The sequence below is a fragment of the Hypomesus transpacificus genome, chromosome 24 (genome assembly GCF_021917145.1).
Source record: "Hypomesus transpacificus isolate Combined female chromosome 24, fHypTra1, whole genome shotgun sequence".
Classification (NCBI taxonomy): Eukaryota; Metazoa; Chordata; class Actinopteri; order Osmeriformes; family Osmeridae; genus Hypomesus; species Hypomesus transpacificus.
In genome coordinates, this window is record NC_061083.1 from 3,419,419 (window position 1) to 3,439,856 (window position 20,438).

General features: G+C 47.5%; 1 protein-coding gene across 3 annotated transcripts; it reads left to right on the forward strand.

Annotated features, from left to right (window-relative positions):
* The first annotated feature begins 500 nt into the window (after positions 1 to 500).
* Positions 501 to 20,336, forward strand: LOC124486478 (sarcoplasmic/endoplasmic reticulum calcium ATPase 2-like). 3 transcript variants are annotated; one of them, XR_006958278.1, is made up of 21 exons: positions 501 to 1,285; positions 1,894 to 1,911; positions 1,991 to 2,073; positions 3,717 to 3,821; positions 5,452 to 5,590; positions 11,978 to 12,058; positions 12,149 to 12,234; positions 12,401 to 12,865; positions 14,203 to 14,291; positions 14,372 to 14,474; positions 14,555 to 14,686; positions 14,775 to 14,894; positions 15,002 to 15,220; positions 15,408 to 15,743; positions 15,841 to 16,061; positions 16,184 to 16,386; positions 16,530 to 16,615; positions 16,720 to 16,853; positions 16,993 to 17,110; positions 17,197 to 18,921; positions 19,554 to 20,336. XR_006958278.1 is itself a non-coding variant. In XM_047048090.1 (21 exons), the coding sequence occupies exons 2-21, from the start codon at positions 1,168 to 1,170 to the stop codon at positions 17,464 to 17,466; spliced, it is 3,126 nt and encodes a 1,041-aa protein (XP_046904046.1). In that variant the 5' UTR covers positions 501 to 819; positions 1,097 to 1,167; the 3' UTR covers positions 17,467 to 20,336. The 3 variants fall into 3 exon arrangements, 2 of the variants coding, with proteins under 2 accessions (XP_046904046.1, XP_046904047.1); XM_047048090.1 differs by having other exon boundaries at positions 501 to 819; positions 1,097 to 1,285; positions 17,197 to 20,336; XM_047048091.1 differs by having other exon boundaries at positions 502 to 1,285; positions 17,197 to 17,317.
* Positions 20,337 to 20,438: the final 102 nt, after the last annotated feature.

Sequence of the window (20,438 nt, forward strand, 5' to 3'; positions counted from 1 at the left end):
CTGACCGAAATAAACCAGAAACTACTATTGGACAATAAGTAAACTCGAACACACAGTTGATGAATCTTTTCACACATTTGATGGGGGCATTCCCTTCATACACCAATAGTCACTTCAGGATTCCCACTCCTATTAGTCCCTGTGTTTGAAATGTAACTCTATCAGCTGTTGATAGCCAGAGTTAGTGGTTCTATGCCAGAGGGATCAAGTGTAGATTCTAGGAGACAGCTTGATGTGGTACCGGGTGGGATAGGATTAGAACTGTGACACATGATAGGCATTGTTATATAGGGGCCTCATTAAAATGTGTCAACAGTTAACACATACCGGTCCAGTTTAAATGCTGACATGGATGCCTCTTAATACAAACACAGTAGGATATTTTTCTTAAACTTCGACCCTTAGATAACACACGTCCTTACATGTCTATTGCACAATTCAAAACATAATGAGATGTTTTTCATTCAGTGACGGCATGAGTCATTGGCTTCCGGGTGTTATGGCTGCAACGAGATTGAATCTACGTGTTTACGGAACAAACAGCTCTGCACTTTTATTTGGTCATGAAATATTTAGCATTTGAACTATCACACAGCCTACTAAACCTCCTTTCCACTTCGGCGTTGGGCGACTGAGCATTTCCGGATTGAGTCCATCCAATGGCTTTACTCCATATACGGATGACAATAACAGAGGGGCAGTAGTGAGGCACTTTTCATAAAACCTGATTAGCACCTCAGCTAGCCACCACTGAGCTCAGAGCTGCGCCGTGGAGAAGCTGAACAACGCACATTGAGGGCAGCGCAAGGATTTGACTGGGTGAATGCAGTCCAAAACAGGGACGATTACTGCACAATCTTCCACCATTTTTTGGGAGACAAGAGAGGACACCCACAGAAACCTTCACCTTGACGGGGAATAGGCAGCTTGTCTTGGAATGTGTCTTTCGAATGAGATTTGTTAGAGGGGGGAATTTCGTTTCATACCAGCATAGAAGTTAGCTTGCTTCGCCAATTCTTGACTTACATTTTTTTGGGTTGCTTTCTCAGTGTGAGTGCATATCTCTAAATTGGTACAATATTTATTATTTTGAAAGGAAATAGGAAACAAACAAGGAGAGTGCGTAGCCTACACAAAATATCTGACACGGAGTCGAACGTCACTACCATGGAGAACGCTCATGAAAAAAGTGTTGAAGAAGTTTATAGCTATTTCAATGTCAACGAAAGCACGGGGCTTGGCTTGGACCAAGTAAAACGACAAAGGGAGAAATGGGGCACAAACGGTAAGTAAACAGAGTTCTAGTAATTTGAGGCGTTATCACTGGCAAGTTCAGGCCTGTAATACATAAGGTCAATGTCAGCAGCATCACCCGGCTTGTTCATTCAAGGGAATTAGCTGACGTCATCACAGACGACCTCGTGTTTTCAAGTCGTTGCTACAAAGTCTTAAAAAAACTATAAATATACCTATTTTGGTTATATCCTGTATCATATTGTGTTTACGTTTAGGAGTAACAACACGTTGTACGCCTCAACATTGGTAGACTGTTAAGCAGAAAACCTGCGTGTAGGATACTGTAACCTGTTAGCCTTACAGTAGTGAGCGCTGTAATGTTCAGAATTTGCACTTGAGCGATTCCACATTAAATGTAGGACATAAGTTATGCGTGTACCTGAATACTGAGCATCTGACAGTATTCAAGGTGACCTTTCTGGTACGTCAGTGTTTTGTAAGAAACGGTTGTCTGGATTGGACACCATTACATTTACATTTAGTAATTTAGTTTACATTACTTTAGTGTTATAATGTCAAAAAAACATCTGTTTTATGTTTTCTCCTCAAATGCCTTTCTCTTCCTCCCTGCATGTCCATTGGATTGGCCCTAAACAGAGTTACCTGCTGAAGAAGGTATGTCTGATTTGACTTGTCTTAATGGACATAAGAAGTTTAAATGTGATGTATTTTACAATTCACTTATTTTCAACAGGAAAGTCCTTATGGGAACTTGTTGTTGAACAGTTTGAAGATTTACTTGTGCGAATTCTTCTATTGGCGGCCTGTATATCTTTTGTAAGTATGTTTATGAAAACTCATTGGGTTTTCAAATGCTATTTAATTGCCTTCCTGTTTTAGTATGAGCCTGGATGTTGATATTGTCAATTACAGAAAGGACAAGAGGGGAAAGGGAATGTTTATGTATGGCTCAGGGACATGGGAAGTGTGGACAGCAAGTGTTAATGTCTTCAGTTTGCATATCTCATGTGAGGTTACGATCACAGACCAGAAGACCAAACAGCTGAGAAAGCTAGCGACCTGTCTGAGGAATGGTGACAACAGCAGTTGCTTGTATTGAGTTGCTATCACCATGTGTCAAGCAAGACATTCAGGTCTTCCTGGATTGTTGCTGCGTAATGGCCTTCTCCTCTTCGTTCATGACTCTCTGCTGCTCTGTTTCGGACGTTTCTCTTGACGTGACTTAACTGACTGTCCAACAGTATTCTGTTGTATTTAATGGCTACATCTGCTTTTATAGTAGTAGTTTCATGGCTAGAATGAGATGGCTAGAATGAGATGTTTGTGTTTGATGTGGATTCTACAGGTGTAGGAGGTATAGTTTTTTACGACCGGCATTGATCGCTTGTTGGGGCCCAGAAACTGGACTTAATAACCTCCAGAACCCTGGAAAATGTGTGTGTCTGTCTGGCCCTGCTGCTGGAGAAGCTGGTATCTGCTGTGCAGTGCCCCAGACGTATGATACGGAGGTGTTGGAGGCTGCTGGCTGACAGCGGGAACAGGGCACCACTCGAGACCAAATTTGGGCTCGGACCTTCAGTGGGAGGGTACTGTCCAGACAGATGCACCTCCTCTCTTTTAATGTCCCCCACCCGGTCCTGTAGTTCTACAAAAGCTATGTGATGGGGGGGGGGGCCTTACTGTTGGTGCCGGGACAGGCTGACAGGAAATGACACAACACGATTTAAGTACAGCAAAATGCACTGTATACAGGACGCTGTATAACTCTGGCTGGCCCTGACAAGGTGCAGTATTAAAATGTGCCCTTATGTTGTACAGAGGGATATTATGCAAATGACTGAGCCTTATTCCAATAAGATGATTTGTATCTTGTGTGAGGGAGGGAGGGAGGGAGGGAGAGAGGGAGAGAGAGAGGGAGAGAGAGCCGAGGTTAAGGATGGTGCTGATCCTTGAACTTCTTCTGTACTCTGTATGCACTATGTATGTCGCTTTGGATAAACGCTTCTGTTAAATGACTAAAATGTCATGTAAATATGTCACTGGTTTCAGTGGGGCGGTTTTGTTGTGTGGTATGGGATTACAACCTTGGTGGTGGTGCGGTTGGTTTCAAATTGTCATTTGACATCCATATTAGACACGGGTGTCTGTTTTGGATTCTGGGAGTTCAATTAGTTAATAGCTTTGTTTGCTTATGGAAAGATAAGTAACATTTTACTGCTAACCATATTCTGTTAATCAGACTAATTTGGATCCAGCTGTCGAGTTGCATGTTACACTCCTATTTGAACACCTTAGCTCTGTCCATTGGTAGGATTAGTCAGAATGTTGATGTTGTGGCTCGAGCTAAGAGCTATTTCACCAAGAAAGGAAGATTTACAGACATAAATGTTTATTTTTATGATTTATGTCCAGTGTACAATCTCAACAATGTCTGATGTGTTTTCCGTGTTTCTCTTCAGGTCTTGGCCTGGTTTGAGGATGGGGAAGAAACGATCACAGCTTTCGTGGAGCCTTTCGTGATCTTACTCATTCTCATAGCCAATGCCATCGTAGGTGTTTGGCAGGTGAGCAACCTCAGGATCCATCACATGACATGGTCACATGACATGACATTAGGTGTATTCGACTTTGACGATCAGGCGATGCCGGCGCTGCATGAAGTCAAACACACCGATTGTCTAGACCAGTGGTTCTCAATCCTGGTCCTCGGGACCCCCTGCCCTGCATGTTTTAGATATTTCCCTGCTCCATCACACCTGATTCAAATAAATGGGCCTGATAATGATTGATTAATTTGCTCAAGGAACCCCTGTCCTGCATGTTTGTGATGTTTCCCTGCTCCAAAAACACCTGATTCAAATAAATGGCTCGTTATCAAGCCCTGTAGAAGCCTGGTAACGAATATGCATTTGAATCAGGTGTGTTGGAGGAGGGAACCGTCTAAAACATGCAGGGCAGGGGGTCCCGAGGACCCCCTGTCCTGCATGTTTGAAATGTTTCTGGGCTCCAACACACCTGATTCAAATGCATATTCGTTACCAGGGAAACATCTCAAACATGCAGGACAGGGGTTCCTTGAGGACCAGGGTTGAGAACCACTAGTCTAGACCTTGTGGGGCTTTGATGACCACCTTCCTTCACACATTGAAGATTTGTGTTATACTATAGAGAGAGATGACGTTGAAGCTGAACTAACCATAAATTCAGAGAGGCCGGTTTTATATTCTTCTCTCGATATAACTGGCTTTTAACAGAAAGTACATGACAAAACTGCAAACAGGGCTAGAAACTAGGTCACTGACTACATTTGAAAACTTTGTGTTGCTATGACACCCAAGTTCAACTGAAAGGAAGGACAAGTGTGACAAGTCTTTTGTGTGTCTCATTAATAAAGGCAAAGTGCAATAAATAACATTTAAAGTGGTTTCTGACGTTAGTTGTGTATAACAAGACTGACTTTCATGTATTCTTCATAAGGTTATCCAGGACTAAGCCTTCATTTCCTCACTGGTACCATTTAAACATTCCAAAAAGGGAATCACTCAACAAGAAATTGTTTTACATGAGACTTTATAGCCACAGACAAGTCTTAAACATTCTTAGCCCTGATTGTATTCATGGAAGGTCAGGGATTGTTAGTCAGTATTAACTGTTAGATTGTTGGTGTCATTAACAGCTTTCTTGATATAATATTCATATTTAGTTTCTTGTTTTTTAACTTGTGATGATCCTGCAAGTGTAAACTCATTTGACTTTAACTGATATGTTATTACTCCTAGAACCAACATTATGGCAAATAACAGTGTGGGGGTAGACTCTGACCTGTCTGTCCCAGTTGACTTGAATGATCAGCCTAACAGCAAATGGTGACGTTTGCTGTTCCTACTATGATTGGCTCCCAGTAATGGAGAAGTGAGCCAAGAATGGACTTTAGAGTCAAACGTTCCACTCCATAGTGACTGAATAAACAAACGTGATGTTGGCACAGTCTCTGTGAATTTCTTTTTCATGGGTGTTATAAATCACTATTGGCACAGGGTTAATTGTTTTATGAAGCAGAAATGACCTAAGTGCAAATATATGAGCTGTTTAGCAATGTATAAAGGCCATTTTCAAACCAGCATCAGTGTTCATAATAATAATGTACATTTATGTATTTTCATACTAATGATATCATCCTTTTTTGTCCCTTAGGAGCGTAATGCGGAGGATGCCATTGAGGCACTTAAAGAGTATGAGCCTGAGATGGGGAAGGTGTACCGCCAGGACAGGAAGACTGTCCAGAGGATCAAGGCCAAAGACATCGTGCCTGGAGACATCGTGGAGGTTGCTGGTAAGGTGGCGATACCGGCTCCACATCGTGCAATGAAATGGATCACATTTAGCTGAATAATCTGACTGGCTGTGTGAGGAATTGGAGCAAGTATTAGCGAGTATTTCCAAATATCGTATAAACCGCTGTAAATTCGTAGCAAAAGGGGGATCTACATGGGTAATGTGCTCTGGTTCAGGTGAAAGCTATTCTCAACAGGGCATATGAATCCAGGCATCGTCAGGCTTTAACTTCAGTAGCGCAGCTCTATTTCGACTCCACTCTCCCCTGGTCCCATTGCAGGGGTGACTCACCCTACAGAAGTGGTGTATTTCGGGATGTTCCTATTAACCCGCCCGTCTCTGAGGGCTGTGCACTGGTGGGGGATGAGGGCCCCCTCGCGTCACGAGTATACACATCATCCCGGACTCATCCCACGAGTGCTCACGTACAGCCTTGGATGAGGTGTACACCGTGCTACCATATCGTTGGTCCGTCCTAAAACTCAGCCGCTGAACCACCCGGGGTGGATTCATCCAGAGATATATTAAAAGCATAGTTCTGCTGCAGCTCAGGTGTGCTGGGATGGATCTTAGGAGGGGAATGTGCCCCTGGCAGCATAGGACCACTGGCTGCACCAGGGATGGATCCCGCTGAGAGGAATGCTGTAGTATTCCAAGTGCTGGCGTTATCATGAAACTAGCTTTAACCCTATAAGCCACTGAGGTGATGCAGTGGTTTTCAGCGCATAGTTGTGGCTTGTGTTTTTAGCTCGGATTGCCTGTCTAGATTATGGAATGGCTTATTTATAGTAGGCAGTGACAGTAGTGGAGATGACAGGTGTCTTTGGCCCTCTCCAGGGGTTGCAGCGGGTGACGCTGGATGTTGTTCAGTAACACTCTGGAGTCACCTTGAGAAGGGCACAGGCAGCATCGAGTACACTGATCGGCTGGATCACACTGATTGGCTGATTCTGTAGCACATGTTTGGCCAGGGTGGTTTGTTAGAATACCTCCTGACATGCTTATCTTTTTCATCACCATCATTTTAAGCAAAGTGGTTCTTTCGCGAAACCCGCAGTCATGATCTGCATGGCTCCACTGTTTTTAATGGGTGTTTGTGTGTGTTGTATGGCGGGTTACATAACGTGGTCACACCACATACCACCGATGGCAGAACACAGGGATGCGTAGCCCGTGATGTCAGGTGGACAGCGTCACCTGGAGCGCTCCGACATACCTGCTTAATCCTTCTGAGCCCCTTCCATATTGATTCCCGCGAGCGTCCTTGCTGAGTATCTTTGCCAGAGCCCCAGAGCCCCCCACTGCCAGGCAGGAGGGGCCGATGACGCAGAAGGCCGTCTCTGCTGAGGACATAGGCAGCTCTCCGGCTCACTTGGTCGTGAGGAGAATACTAAAAGGAGCCAGCCTGCTTGCTGCCCTGCCTGTCAGGTTACCACTGTGGGCTCTGACACTGCCTCCTGCTCCCAAGCCCGACACTCAGCCCTGCCTCCACGGCCCTGCCTCCAAAGCCCTGCCTCCACTGCTTTTTAAAGCCTTGGGATGCAGACACGTTCCGGAGATGCTGACTGACTTCAGATTAGTTTCCCGTCCCACAGCGCCTTAACCTTTTGTTCAGAGCGTAACACATTTCTCACCGCTTCTGTTGCATGGCCAGAGGCTATACTGCTCCTGTGCCGTTTACTCCCCCCCCACCACTTCTTTACCAGCTTCCCTCGACCCTGGCTGCAGTGTAGAGGATGGAATGCTGTCTTTGCTGTTCTAACTAAGCTAATCTGCAGCCCAGTCAGACCTTTCTAGAACGCTCCTCCCTGTCGGTGGTTGCTCTAGGTTGTCGTCTGCAGCTCTGTGGTTCAGGCTACTGCTGCTGCTGCTCCCTGCCCCCATGTTAGCGTGGGGCTGCTCCCTGCCCCCATGGCAGCATGGGGCTGCTCCCTGCCCCCATGGCAACGTGGGGCTGCTCCCTGCCCCCATGGCAACGTGGGGCTGCTCCCTGCCCCCATGGCAACGTGGGGCTGCTCCCTGCCCCCATGTTAGCGTGGGGCTGCTCCCTGCCCCCATGTTAGCTTGGGGCTGCTGTCCTCACTCTAAATTCACAAGTTCACCATGGGAATCTTCTGGGAAATTAAGGGATGCGCTTCTGTCCCTGAATAGCTGCCGTTAACGTCGGGACACCTAAAGCTTGTTAAGCGTGTGCATCATTTGTTTAATGGTGTGTGTCAGGGCTCTGATTGGTTTACAGGGAGTATAGGGTGGAATATGGCCTTGTATGGGCCTGGGGGGGGTGGGTGGGTGGGTGGGTGGGGGAGGGTTACTCCCCTGCGTAACATGTGAGGTCGGGGAGTCTGATAGTGATAGGACAGAGAGTGGATCTATCAGCTGCTCCTATTGTTTGGAGAGTGCAATGACCTTGTAGGGAAGTGGTTGTGGACAATGAACACCCCCCCCCCCCCCCCTTACCATGCCCGGCACACAGAGACCCTGCCCAGCAGCACCCTCCACGGCCTGGGATTCCAGACACCCGGGATGGCATGTGGCATTTTCTGGGGCCTGGCGAACGTCTGTTGTCACTGTGGGGGGGGGGGGGGGGGGGGGGGGGGGGTCATTTGGTGAGTGTCAGATCCAGCCAGGTGTTGGGCCTGCCCTGCTCCTCAAACAGATCATTGTGGTCTGTCTTGCCTGAGGGAAGAGAATTGTCTTGGGATGATGTAACGCGCTTCTTCATTTTCTGCAGCGTTCAATAGTCCTAAAGGGGACAACAATCTGTTAATGAGGGTGCAGTCATTCTCTGGCAGGTTGTTCTGCGTTGCCGTCACTTTCAGGGTAAAACTTTAATTGTGGCAGCTTAGTACATTCTGCATTAACTGCTGAGAATCCGGGCTATGCTGCCCAGCTATAGAGGTTAAAGGGGCACGTGACCCTGTCCAGACTTGTTAAGAGGTGACACTAAGGAGAGAGGTGATGTTGGGACACGAGGAGAAACTGACAGAAACACAAGGACCCTTCTCCTGCCTTAAGTACAGGGCTGTATGTCTGTTACACTGCTGGCTGTAGCTCTGGACTGGCCCATGAATACATACCCACACGTGACCAACTGTCACTAGCAAACAAGGAAGACGACAGCCACCCTGAACACTCCGGATGGGATTAATAATGTTTTATTTGACGTTTTAGGTTTGGTTCATATTTGAATGTTTATTAGTGGCATTTACTAGATGGAGCACATTGAAAGCCCCATGGTTTATGGGGATATAAATTAGACGCATACCAATGTTTTGGTAATGCGTGTTACCAAATGTTTTTCTTGTTTCTTTCTTATTTATTTTTTTCCAAATCTGTGTTTAGTTGTTTGTTTGTTTTTACAAACACCAGATGTTTTCCCCAGCTCACTGTGTCAGGAGAGCACAGTACATGGTGACAAGATTAAGGTCAGATGTTACCTAGAGCAGCCATCTTCAAGCTGCTCCCTTGGAAGAACACTTGACAGCATCTGTTCTAGATCTCCTAACAGCCAGGCCGGCTGTTCTTCATCTCAGCGTCATGTCACGCACTGTCCTGTTGCCATAGCAACGGATCCTGGCCCAGGACATGGTGTATGGGTCTGGTGTACAACACAGACGCACCCCCCTCCCCCTCGCCGAGGTGGGAAGTGTTCACTGTCTTTCTGCAATTTGAATGTGAAGATTAAATCCAGTGGTAGCTTCTCCACCTGGTTCTGACACAGCCCTCAATTGTATATATCTCACACCCTTGGACTTGGCCGCGGCTAATCTTGCCCATTTGAATGCAGCGCAGTTCCCTGTCTCTTTTCAAAGTGCGTAAGGACGGAGAGCAGCTGGCCAAGTGCTGTCGGAAAGTTCCTGGAGAGGGTTACCTGTCAGCCTAGCGTCTGAGCGAGAGCCCCCCTCAGGTCAGCAAGATTCCGCCTCCTTTTGTTTCAGCTGCCATCAGCACATGCCTCCCCCTCAGAGCCTCGCCGCGTGTCACTTACTTGTGTCTGCCAGTCAAAGCTGTCCACCGTCAAAGTGGTGTTGATGGTCTGATCCAGAGCGGGGGGCCCTACAGGGGGGGCCCAGAGGGCGGGCCCCGGGAATCAGGCTGGAGAGCCTGCCCCACTCGTTCCAGAGGCCGCTGTCGCAGTTCAAGCCGTGGGTTCTCTCACTTGTTGGCAGGCGTGGGGGGAAGGGGGAAAAGGTGGCCATGTTTGAGGAGCCTGTTGGACTGTTACCAAGTAGGATGTTGACACAAAGGGACAGGTGATATAAGCAGACACTTCATTCAGGGCAGGCTCGCTGTCCAGCAGAACAGCAACAACGCCTGGCTGTCAAGGGTTATCTTCACACTCATCATAAGAGCTCTGCCCATTAATCAACATCACTTTTCCAATATTTATTTGGCTCCAGACCCCCCTTGATTTACAGAAGTCAATATTTAAAAATAAATGTCACAATGACTTGCCACAGGAAGTGTTGCACAACACCCAGGATGTGGTTGTTTAGCCACATGGCTTCAAGAAATATCTATCAATATAGATTTTGAACACTCTGTTGCCATGTTCTCCTTAACAACGGTTCAATGTAACTCTGCATGTCAAAAGTTGGTGCTGCGCTGGTCCTAACTGTTTCCTGGTGTGGGGCCTAGCTAACACAAACCCTTTTCATCTCTTGGAGGTCAGTTGTGAAGCTGAAGTTTAGTTTTTTTTCTTTTTCCGCTCCACATCTAGACGGTTGAAAGAAGCAATTTAGCTTGACACTGGTCTCCCGAGAGAAGCTGTCACTGGTCCTCTGTATTTGCTGAAACCCACTGTCAGTCCAAATCCCTGTGTTGGTACATTTCATATCATGTGACACGCCTAGACACATCCACACCAGGGCGTCCTATTAAAACAGGACGTCAGCACTTCATTTTCCATGCCTACCGAGGCTGGCGATCCGCTCGTTTGTGTTGAGGCTTAGGAGTCTCTACTTCAAATATTGAAAAAAGCCTCTGAACATGACATCATCGTTTTAACAGGGGCTTGAAAGATGCTCTTAGGTTGAAGTGTGTTTTGTGCTCAGATGAATTGGTCACAGTACACAGAACAGGTCGGTCTGTGTCTGTCTCTCTTTCTCTCACTGTCTTTCTGTCTCTCTGTCTCTCTGTGTCTCTGTCTGTCTGTGTCTCTCTCTCTCTCTAACTCTCTCTCTCTCTGTCTAACTCTGTCTCTCTGCCAGCCGCTGGCTGACTGGTATTATCTCCTGCCTCTTCCTGTGCTGTGGAGATGACTGGGAAACAGCTGCTATCGTGTGTCCACATATAAACCTGATCAGAGCATCGGGGGGAACAAATTGAAATAGTTTTCCTCTTTTGGGCTGCGTGCGTTTGTCGGGCTGATGCTATTTTCCTCTCTTCTCCCCTCAAGGGCACTGAGGGGGCTCAGATTAGTATGTGTGTCTGTTCAGTCCTGAAAAGGCAATCCTGATGTTGGAACAACCTTGATTTCGCTCTCACTTTCAATAATCATCTTCATTAACCTAGATTAGACATTTCTATTCCCAGAGCTGGTGTTTGATTGCTTGTAAAAAGTCCCCTGGATGTTGAAAAATACCCTCTCTACCTCTGGAAGTAATTTTAACTTTTGTGTTTATTGTGTGGAATTATATTTGTTTTGGGATGAAAGTTAATCGAATGTGCATGGCTGCTCATTTTGTCCTGTGTCGTGAAAAAACTGTGTTTTCGTCATGAGATTGACTTGGACAGAGCTCAGCCTTTTCAATGCAACACATCTCTTTCAGAGCTCTTTGGTGGGTGTTAACGTGCCCCCTCATTTAGAAGTGCTCATCGTGTTCGAGCTGCGATAACCGGTCCTCACAGTGAGCTGCTCCCCCACTCCAGCATTTATGTACTAATAGGAAGCTGAATCGGGTCATCGCAATTCAGATGTGGCCCAAATTGGCTTTTTCCTCTGAGACAGGCCTTTTATGGCGCACCAGTCCTCCATTTCCATCTCCAGCTCTGCCTCCCCCCCTCCTCCTCCTCCCCGCAGCCGTGGGACCTCAGGACTTGTGGGGCTCTTCGTGGCCCAGCAAGCAGCCCTGGTAGTAGCGAGAACATTTCAGTTTTACGCTCATGCTCCCCTTTTTGTGCAGTGAATGAATCAGAGAGCTCCTCTCTGGCGTCTCAAACCTGTGGAGGTATTTCACAAGCCGCCCCGTTTTTACTGTCATCAACTCTGATTTCCTACAGTACATACTGACATGTATTTTAGAAGCGATATTGGGAGGTGCTATTGTTGCATATACATGAATATATTTTCCATGCACAGGGTGTATTGTGTGTTTTTGTTGTTGTTGTTGTTTTGTTTTGTTTTTACAAATACTCATCGTACTTGTCCTCCTACCTTCCCCAGTTGGAGACAAGGTTCCTGCAGACATCCGTCTCTCTTCAATCAAGTCTACAACCCTGAGGGTGGACCAGTCCATCCTGACAGGTACCGCCCTACTCTGTTACATGGAATGTTGATGTTTACATCACTTCACCTTTAACTCATTTGACCTGTTGCTCCCTATTTTGATTGCAGGCGAGTCTGTCTCCGTGATCAAGCACACTGACCCTGTGCCTGACCCCCGAGCTGTCAACCAAGACAAGAAGAACATGCTGTTCTCTGTACGCAGTTTCGCCTCTCACTTCAGCACTTACTACTTGACTGTTTAACACCAACGTTTGTACACTTGACACCGCAAAATAAGACGTGGCCTTATGAATCATTTGACGCATTCTTTCGTCTTATGAATCATTTGACGCATTCTTTCGTGTCCCCGCGTCACCCTAGGGGACCAACATCGCCGCCGGCAAGGCCATCGGCGTGGTGGTGGCCACCGGCGTCAACACGGAGATCGGTAAGATCCGCGACGAGATGGCGGCCACGGAACAGGAGAAGACTCCGCTGCAGGCCAAGCTGGACGAGTTTGGGGAGCAGCTGTCCAAGGTCATCTCCCTGATCTGTGTGGCCGTGTGGATCATCAACATCGGCCACTTCAATGACCCCGTCCACGGGGGCTCCTGGGTGCGCGGCGCCGTCTACTACTTCAAGATCGCCGTGGCGCTGGCCGTGGCCGCCATCCCCGAGGGCCTGCCCGCCGTCATCACCACCTGCCTGGCCCTGGGCACGCGCCGCATGGCCAAGAAGAACGCCATTGTCAGGTCCCTGCCCTCCGTGGAGACACTGGGCTGCACCTCGGTCATCTGCTCCGACAAGACGGGCACCCTCACCACCAATCAGATGTCTGTGTGCAGGGTGGGTGGACACACACACACACACACACTGGTTCTGCTCTGGTGTCTCCCAGAGCTGTGTTGCACACCCTTGCTTTCAGTTCCAATAGTTTCTCGTGAAGGAGAAAGATGACGAGATTTTTCGACACGCAGGGTGCAGGCCGCTGCTGTAATCTTCCTCTACAGTTGGCTCCTTGATGACTTGCAGTGCTGTTGCGTAACTGACCTTGCGTCACAGTTTTTCCTAAGTATTCCAATCAGGTTCTTCCACCCCGCTCTCTGAGTGGCACCCCAGCACCAGTGAATGGAGACGTTCTTCATCAATTCAGCATGTTGACTCTGAGTCTGGTCTTTAGGACTGCTGAATCCGCTCTTTCTGAAATGGACTTGTCGCATTATTTAGCTGCTATTTAGCAGATATGTTTAATGTTTTAGATGAGGCACTCTTCTGTCAGTGACCAGTCATTTCTCAGAATTTACTTCTTCCTCTGGCTTTCTGGCCCAGTTTCATTTCCGGCCATAGATCCACCCTTTGCCTCATTGTGTCGCGCTGAAATATCTGTCATTTAATCAGTAGAGGCCAAAAGGAACTTAAACTGTTGGAATATAATGGCCATTGTTTGCAGGAAGTGATAACTTCTAACAAGTTGATATCTACGCCTTGCCATATAATAATCCTCCTTGGACTTTGACAAAAAAAAAATTGTAGCACCCCCAACGGACATAAGCCTGTTTGACATCAAGCCAAAAAGAGGTTAAGACTGGTCTAAAAATAACCTTAATGGAATGCATGTTTCTCGATATGCAGCTGACGTCAGCAACACTCTGTTTTAGAAGCGTGGCCTCGAGCTGAAGGAGGAGGACTCGAGTGATTAGCATCTCTCTCCCTCCCTAGTGTCTCTGCCTGCGACGTCTCTCCTGGCTCTCTCTCTCTCTCTCTCTCTCTCTCTCGTGTGACAGTGTTTGTGTGAGCCCTGCCCACTGTGAAGACCGAGGCTTCCTGTGGGGAAAGGCCCACGCCTCGTGGTCGCCTCCAAGGCAGGCCTGCTTTCTGTGTCCTGGCTCTCTGTGTTCTGGCTCCCTGACAGCCAGCTCTGTTGAGGAATAGAAGGGGTATAAGCTAACTTCTCAGGGCATGCCTCCTGTCCCTGTCCTCTAACACACAAAGCAGGGACACGTTAAGACACAGTCTGTTTTCCTCTCCGATGTGTAAGAGTTTTATCTCAGGTCTTTTATTTTTTGCCGTTCCTGTGGTTTCTACTGCCATCTACTGTAGTTGGAAGGAAGTGATCATTGTGGATGTGTCCTTGTCCTTTTTGAGTGATATTAATGTGTCCTCTGTTTTGTTTTGTTCAACAGATGTTCATTGTTGACAAAGCTGAAGCAGAAAGCTGCTCTCTGGGGGAGTTTACCATCACTGGCTCAACGTATGCCCCTGAAGGAGAAGTGTAAGTATTTCCCCCCCACCCACATACCCATACACGTATGTTTGAAACCATCTCATTTCCCCTTGTGTGTTTCTCTCCAGGTATCAGGATGGTAATCTCGTGAAGAGTTCTCAGTTTGATGGTCTGGTAGAGATCGCCACCATCTGTGCCCTGTGCAACGACTCCTCTCTAGACTTCAACGAGGTCAGCCACCCTGTCTATCTGCTCTCTCACTCGACTGTGACACGGTAACTGTTGGCTAATGTGTGTGTCTGTGTCATTAGGCCAAAGGGGTGTTTGAGAAGGTTGGAGAGGCCACGGAGACCGCCCTCACCTGCTTGGTGGAGAAGATGAACGCGTTTGACACCGAGGTCAAGCACCTTCCCAACATCGAGAGGGCCAACGCCTGCAACTCTGTAAGTTCCTCCACACTAAAAGTCAAACGACGACGTCATTCCAAACGGCAGCTTTTCTGAGGCCCTTCCTCTTTGGTCGTCCTCCCAGGTGATCAAGCAGCTGATGAAGAAGGAGTTCACCCTGGAGTTCTCCCGAGACAGGAAGTCCATGTCGGTGTACTGTACCCCCAACAAGGCCCGGTCTTCCATCGGCAAAATGTTTGTCAAGGTACCAGCTCTTGTCCCACCCACTTTTTTTAGAAGCCTAGCGTTTGGGATTCAACCACTCTTCCCCCCCACCCTCCCATTAACCCTCGACACGTGCCTCCCTCACAGGGTGCCCCAGAGGGAGTGATTGATCGGTGTACCCATGTCCGAGTGGGCAACAGCAAGGTTCCCATGACCCCGGTTGTCAAGGACAAGATCCTGTCTGTGATCCGGGAGTACGGGACCGGGCGTGACACCCTGCGCTGCCTGGCTCTGGCCACCAGGGACACCCCCCCTAAGAAGGAGGACATGGTTCTTATCGATGCAGCCCGCTTTGCAGCCTATGAGGTGAGCACTAAACTACTCCCCTATGTCCTTGTGAACCAGGCGGTCTTTTAATGAGTCTTTGGATTTGTTTGCTTGCATAACGTAATAAACTTTCCAAAAAAATAATGTGAGTTAACAGTTTTGACTGTTAGAGGTCATCCAGTTTTGGCGGTAAGTCCCCGATGCTGACCCTTCTCTCTGTGCCCAGTCGGACTTGACCTTTGTGGGCTGCGTGGGCATGCTGGACCCCCCGCGACAGGAGGTGGCAGCCTCCATCAAGCTGTGTCGCCTGGCCGGCATCCGCGTCATCATGATCACCGGGGACAACAAGGGCACGGCCGTGGCCATCTGCCGGCGCATCGGCATCCTGGCCGAGGACGACGACGTGGAGCGCATGGCCTTCACCGGCCGCGAGTTTGACGACCTCTCCCCCGCCGCGCAGCGCGACGCCGTCATCAACGCCCGCTGCTTCGCCCGCGTCGAGCCCTCGCACAAGTCCAAGATCGTCGAGTTCCTGCAGAGCATGGACGAGATCACGGCCATGGTGCGTGGAGACGCTCGTCTAGTTTGACCTCTGGGTTGTGTCTCTGTGGTCGTTTTCCCATCTCTCTCTCTTAACTGAACCTCCTGGTTGTTCTCAGACTGGAGACGGAGTCAACGATGCCCCAGCCTTGAAGAAGGCGGAGATCGGCATCGCCATGGGCTCTGGCACCGCCGTGGCCAAGTCGGCCTCTGAGATGGTCCTGGCTGATGACAACTTCTCCTCCATCGTGGCGGCCGTAGAGGAGGGCAGGGCCATCTACAACAACATGAAGCAGTTCATCCGCTACCTCATTTCCTCCAACGTGGGCGAGGTGGTCTGGTGAGGCTCCACCAGACCGAACACCTGTCACATTTGAATCCTATTAAAAGTGTTTCGTATTTTTATTTTTTTTTACATTTCAACTGTAAATTTGTACATGTTGTGTTTGTTATGCTGGGCAGTATCTTCCTGACTGCTGCTCTGGGCTTCCCCGAGGCTCTGATCCCAGTCCAGCTGCTGTGGGTCAACCTGGTGACGGATGGCCTCCCCGCCACCGCCCTGGGCTTCAACCCCCCCGACCTGGATATCATGAACAAGCCCCCCCGCAACGCCAAGGAGCCCCTCATCTCTGGCTGGCTCTTCTTCAGATACCTAGCCATCGGATGTGTGTTACCACTGTTTTTGTTTTCAGACCAAGTCTTCCATGTGTCTTGTGTTCATGGTTCATTGATCGAGATGATCCAATGCTCAGTGTGAAACACCCGTTTGACCCTGACCCTAACCCCCGGGCCCCGTCTCTGCCCTCAGGCTATGTCGGAGCCGGGACTGTGGGAGCGGCCGCCTGGTGGTTCGTGGCTGCTGAAGACGGCCCCATGATCAGCCTGTACCAGCTGGTGAGATGGCCTGGATGAGTGGACCTGTCGTTCGTTTCCATCCTGCCTGCCCTTACCTAAACCCCCTCCCCCTCCTGTGTCTCCCTCTGTCGTCCCCCCTCCAGAGCCACTTCCTGCAGTGCTCCCCTGACAACCCGGACTTCCAGGACCTGGAGTGCCACGTGTTCGAGTCCCCCTACCCCATGACCATGGCCCTGTCGGTGCTCGTCACCATCGAGATGTGCAACGCTCTGAATAGGTGAGGGGCCCACCTGCGGTAAGAGGAGCCTCCGTCCTTCACGGATGGGTTTGTGTTTCAGTTCCAGTGGAACAAAGTGAAAGTCAGTGGTCGGAGTCATATTTTGAATGGCAAGTGTCTCCTCCCCTCTGTGCCCCAGTTTGTCTGAGAACCAGTCCCTGCTGCGTATGCCTCCCTGGGACAATGTCTGGCTGCTGGGGGCTATCTGCCTCTCCATGTCCCTCCACTTCCTCATCCTCTACGTGGAGCCCTTGCCTGTGAGTCAGCTCAACGCCCCACCCCCAGAACACCATCTTCCCGTCACCCCCCCCAATCTCACCATCTCCATCTTCCTCTCCTCCAGGTCATCTTCCAGATCACCCCTCTGAACCTCACGCAGTGGCTGATGGTGCTGAAGATCTCCCTGCCCGTCATCCTTTTGGATGAGCTGCTCAAGTTTGTGGCCAGGAACTACCTGGAACCTGGTAAACACCTGGAGAAGTCAGCTGGCAAGGGCTGCTCCCTGTCCGCATGCACAGAGGGGATCTCCTGGCCCTTTGTGGCCATCTTCCTCCCCCTGGTTCTGTGGCTGTACAGCATCGACACGAACGTGTCTGAGTTGTTCTGGTCCTGACTGACTCCAAGCACACTCCCCCTCCCCCCGGGCACCAGTGTGAGTGGAGATTAATACATCTAACAACCCCACATTAACCAGGAACAACTACTACTACTACAACCACAACCACAACCGCCTGGTCAAACACAGTGAGAGCTCAGCATTTGTACGTGTATGTCTATACCCTTGGCTGATTTGGATCAAGGACATTTTCACCATTCCATTTCTTTTCTTTTTTATTCATCCTTTTTTTTTGATGAACATACTTTTTAATGACCTTGAGTTTTGTCGGTTTGTCTTTTTTCATATCAAGCCTTCGTTATGTGCCCCCGTGTTTTTTGAACAGGCATAGAATTGTAGGAACTGTCAGATGATATGTACAGAGAATGAACAATATTTTATCAACTTTTTGTAAATTGGGGAGGGGATTTGTGGACAGCAGGTAGGCTACAAGTGGCATGCACTGGACTCAAATGTATTACTCTTGTCTTCAGTGTGACCCCTTTAATATATGGCCTTTGGATGAGAAAGGGGTGTAACTGTAATGACCATACAACATTTGCACTGACTCAGTGGTCTGTACTAAAAGTGCATGTGTTTTGTGATGGCATGGGGATTCTTCTTGGTTGATAGTTGTTCCTCCCCCTGTTATAAGCTCCATATCTGGTTTGCTTTTAGTTTCTGTGCTAGGCCGAGCACAGCTACCTCAATGCTGTTGATATGACCACATTACTTTCCATGTTTTCCACTAAGCCTTTTCACGTTCTAAGACATGTCATATTAAGTGTTGAGGTAAGCACCATTTTTGCTTTTGTTGAAGGAGAAGTACGTTCTCATCTACCTTTTTAAGGTTTTCTAAGTTGAAATTGAGGTTGACCTTTTTATGTTCCCTGAGGGAAGTAGGGAAAGAAACATGTAAATGTTACTTTAGTCTTCTACACCATTTTTGATAGACATGCCTGTTGTTAAAATGTTTACTTGAACACAACACACTCTGTCATTATTCCAATATTAAAACGTTTACTTTTTTTAGCTAGTCTTCATGTACATTACAAATAACAATGATTCTTATATAGATTATGTATATTGTGCACATACTGTACTTGAATATAAAGACACCAAGACGCTGATAATAATAGTATCAGCTGAGCACAAGATTGAGGCTTCGATGGGACCATGTTGTGGTCTAGACTTGCTGTTAGGATGTATGACCATGTTATAGGCCTAACTCGGACTGGCAGGTGGAAGAGTATATGTAAATCTGTATATAGCACAGTAGTATCTATATGTATAGGGGTTTCACGTTTTCCGAATGCTCCATACCGTCACGCTAGTTGACTTGAGCCGTGTTTTTAGAAAACACTGCAGTAGGTAGGTATACCTGGAAAGCATGCCCTCTCCAATGCTAGGCCAGTATGAGTTCCTCTAAACCTAACTGCTATTTCTTCCAATGCTTTCCGCCTGTTTATCAGAGTGAGTATCCCCCCCCTGCCCTGCATGCGCCCTGCCCGCTAGCGTGTTCTCATCCAGGCACCATCCAACACACCCAAGCCTTGCGGTCGAGCAGGTGTATTCAAAGTCTCGACTCTTTGATGGAAAGATGTTGTTTTGCTTTTTAAACAACATTTTATATGTTGCCGCTTTCCTTGTTATTTCAAGTCAGGGATTTTGGCCACTTTATAGATTGTGTGAACGACAATGATATGATGATGTAAGAGTTTTAATTTGAAAAATGCCTTTTCACTAAGTGCCAGTCAACATATGTGAGCTGGTAAAAATATATTGAAGTGCTCTGTCTGACTTGATTTCATTGGTGGCAATATTATTGGGGGCCGACAGAGTATAGGGATATTACTTGCAGCAAGTGTTGCAATCGCAAGGCATGGCGTTTTCATGTGGACATGGCTTTGTGCCTTCCCATTTCTCTGCTTGCATGTGGCATGGCTTTTGACATCTATATATGTAGGCAGACAGGAGGAAATGGAAAGCTTTTAAACATGTCTTTCATCATGCATAGTGAATGAGCCATGTCTTATAGCGCCTTTGCTTTGACCTATGCCTTAGGTAAGTCATCTGATTGGTCTCTTTCTCTTCTCTCTCTGCAGCTGGGGCTGTGTAAGCCCCGCCCACTCCTCTAAACCCCTTTTGCAGAAACTGTAAGGTTTTGTTTTAGTGTTGTGCATGTGTGTTTCGAGCAGCACCACATCTTCTAAGACTTGCATGTCAAAATAAGAACTCAAATCAAGACATGATTCATCATTTAATATGTACATCAATTCCTTTTTTTATCTAAAAGATACCTAATTTAAATGGAATGGGTTCAAATTAAAATGTTTTTGGAATCCAGTGAACTAATCCCATGTCCTCAGTCCCTCCATGGTCTTGCATGAAGCGCTTTAGTATAGCCGTCTGTCGAGAAAAGGTGACAGTTCTCGTGCCATCTCAGAAACCTAGACTTCATTGTTTAGTAATGTATAATATTCCATGGTGCATGTCATCTGAAGCAGCCATTTATTTTAACAGATTTGTGTAATAGTTCTGTATAGTATTGGTAAATTTAAATTTAAACAATCTACAAATAATAGTGCAAATGTTAAATTAAGCTCAGAAAGCTGTGTCTTTTCCTAAGGAAATACTTTTTGAATTGAATGTGTAAAAAATTACCAAACGAGACTTTTTGCTTTGCACTGTGATGTGCGACATGTTGTAAGCAGACTTTGTGGTGTCTGGTTAGGAGGTGCAGCGATAGTGATGCATACCCTGAGGAAATCAGACAGTCCTTCAATGGCATGGTTTTGCCAAACAACTGTACTGTAATTTCAGAGCTGATGATTGTATTACGTATCACAACTTGTGGTTTCAGGTAAATAAAGCGATTATACTTTAAATGTCCTGTTAAATGTCCTGTTTTCTTGATGAGGTTGTGTAACTGTATATGTGCCTGAAGATTTGGGCATTTGGTTACTGGTCTGTAAGTGGAGATTAACTGA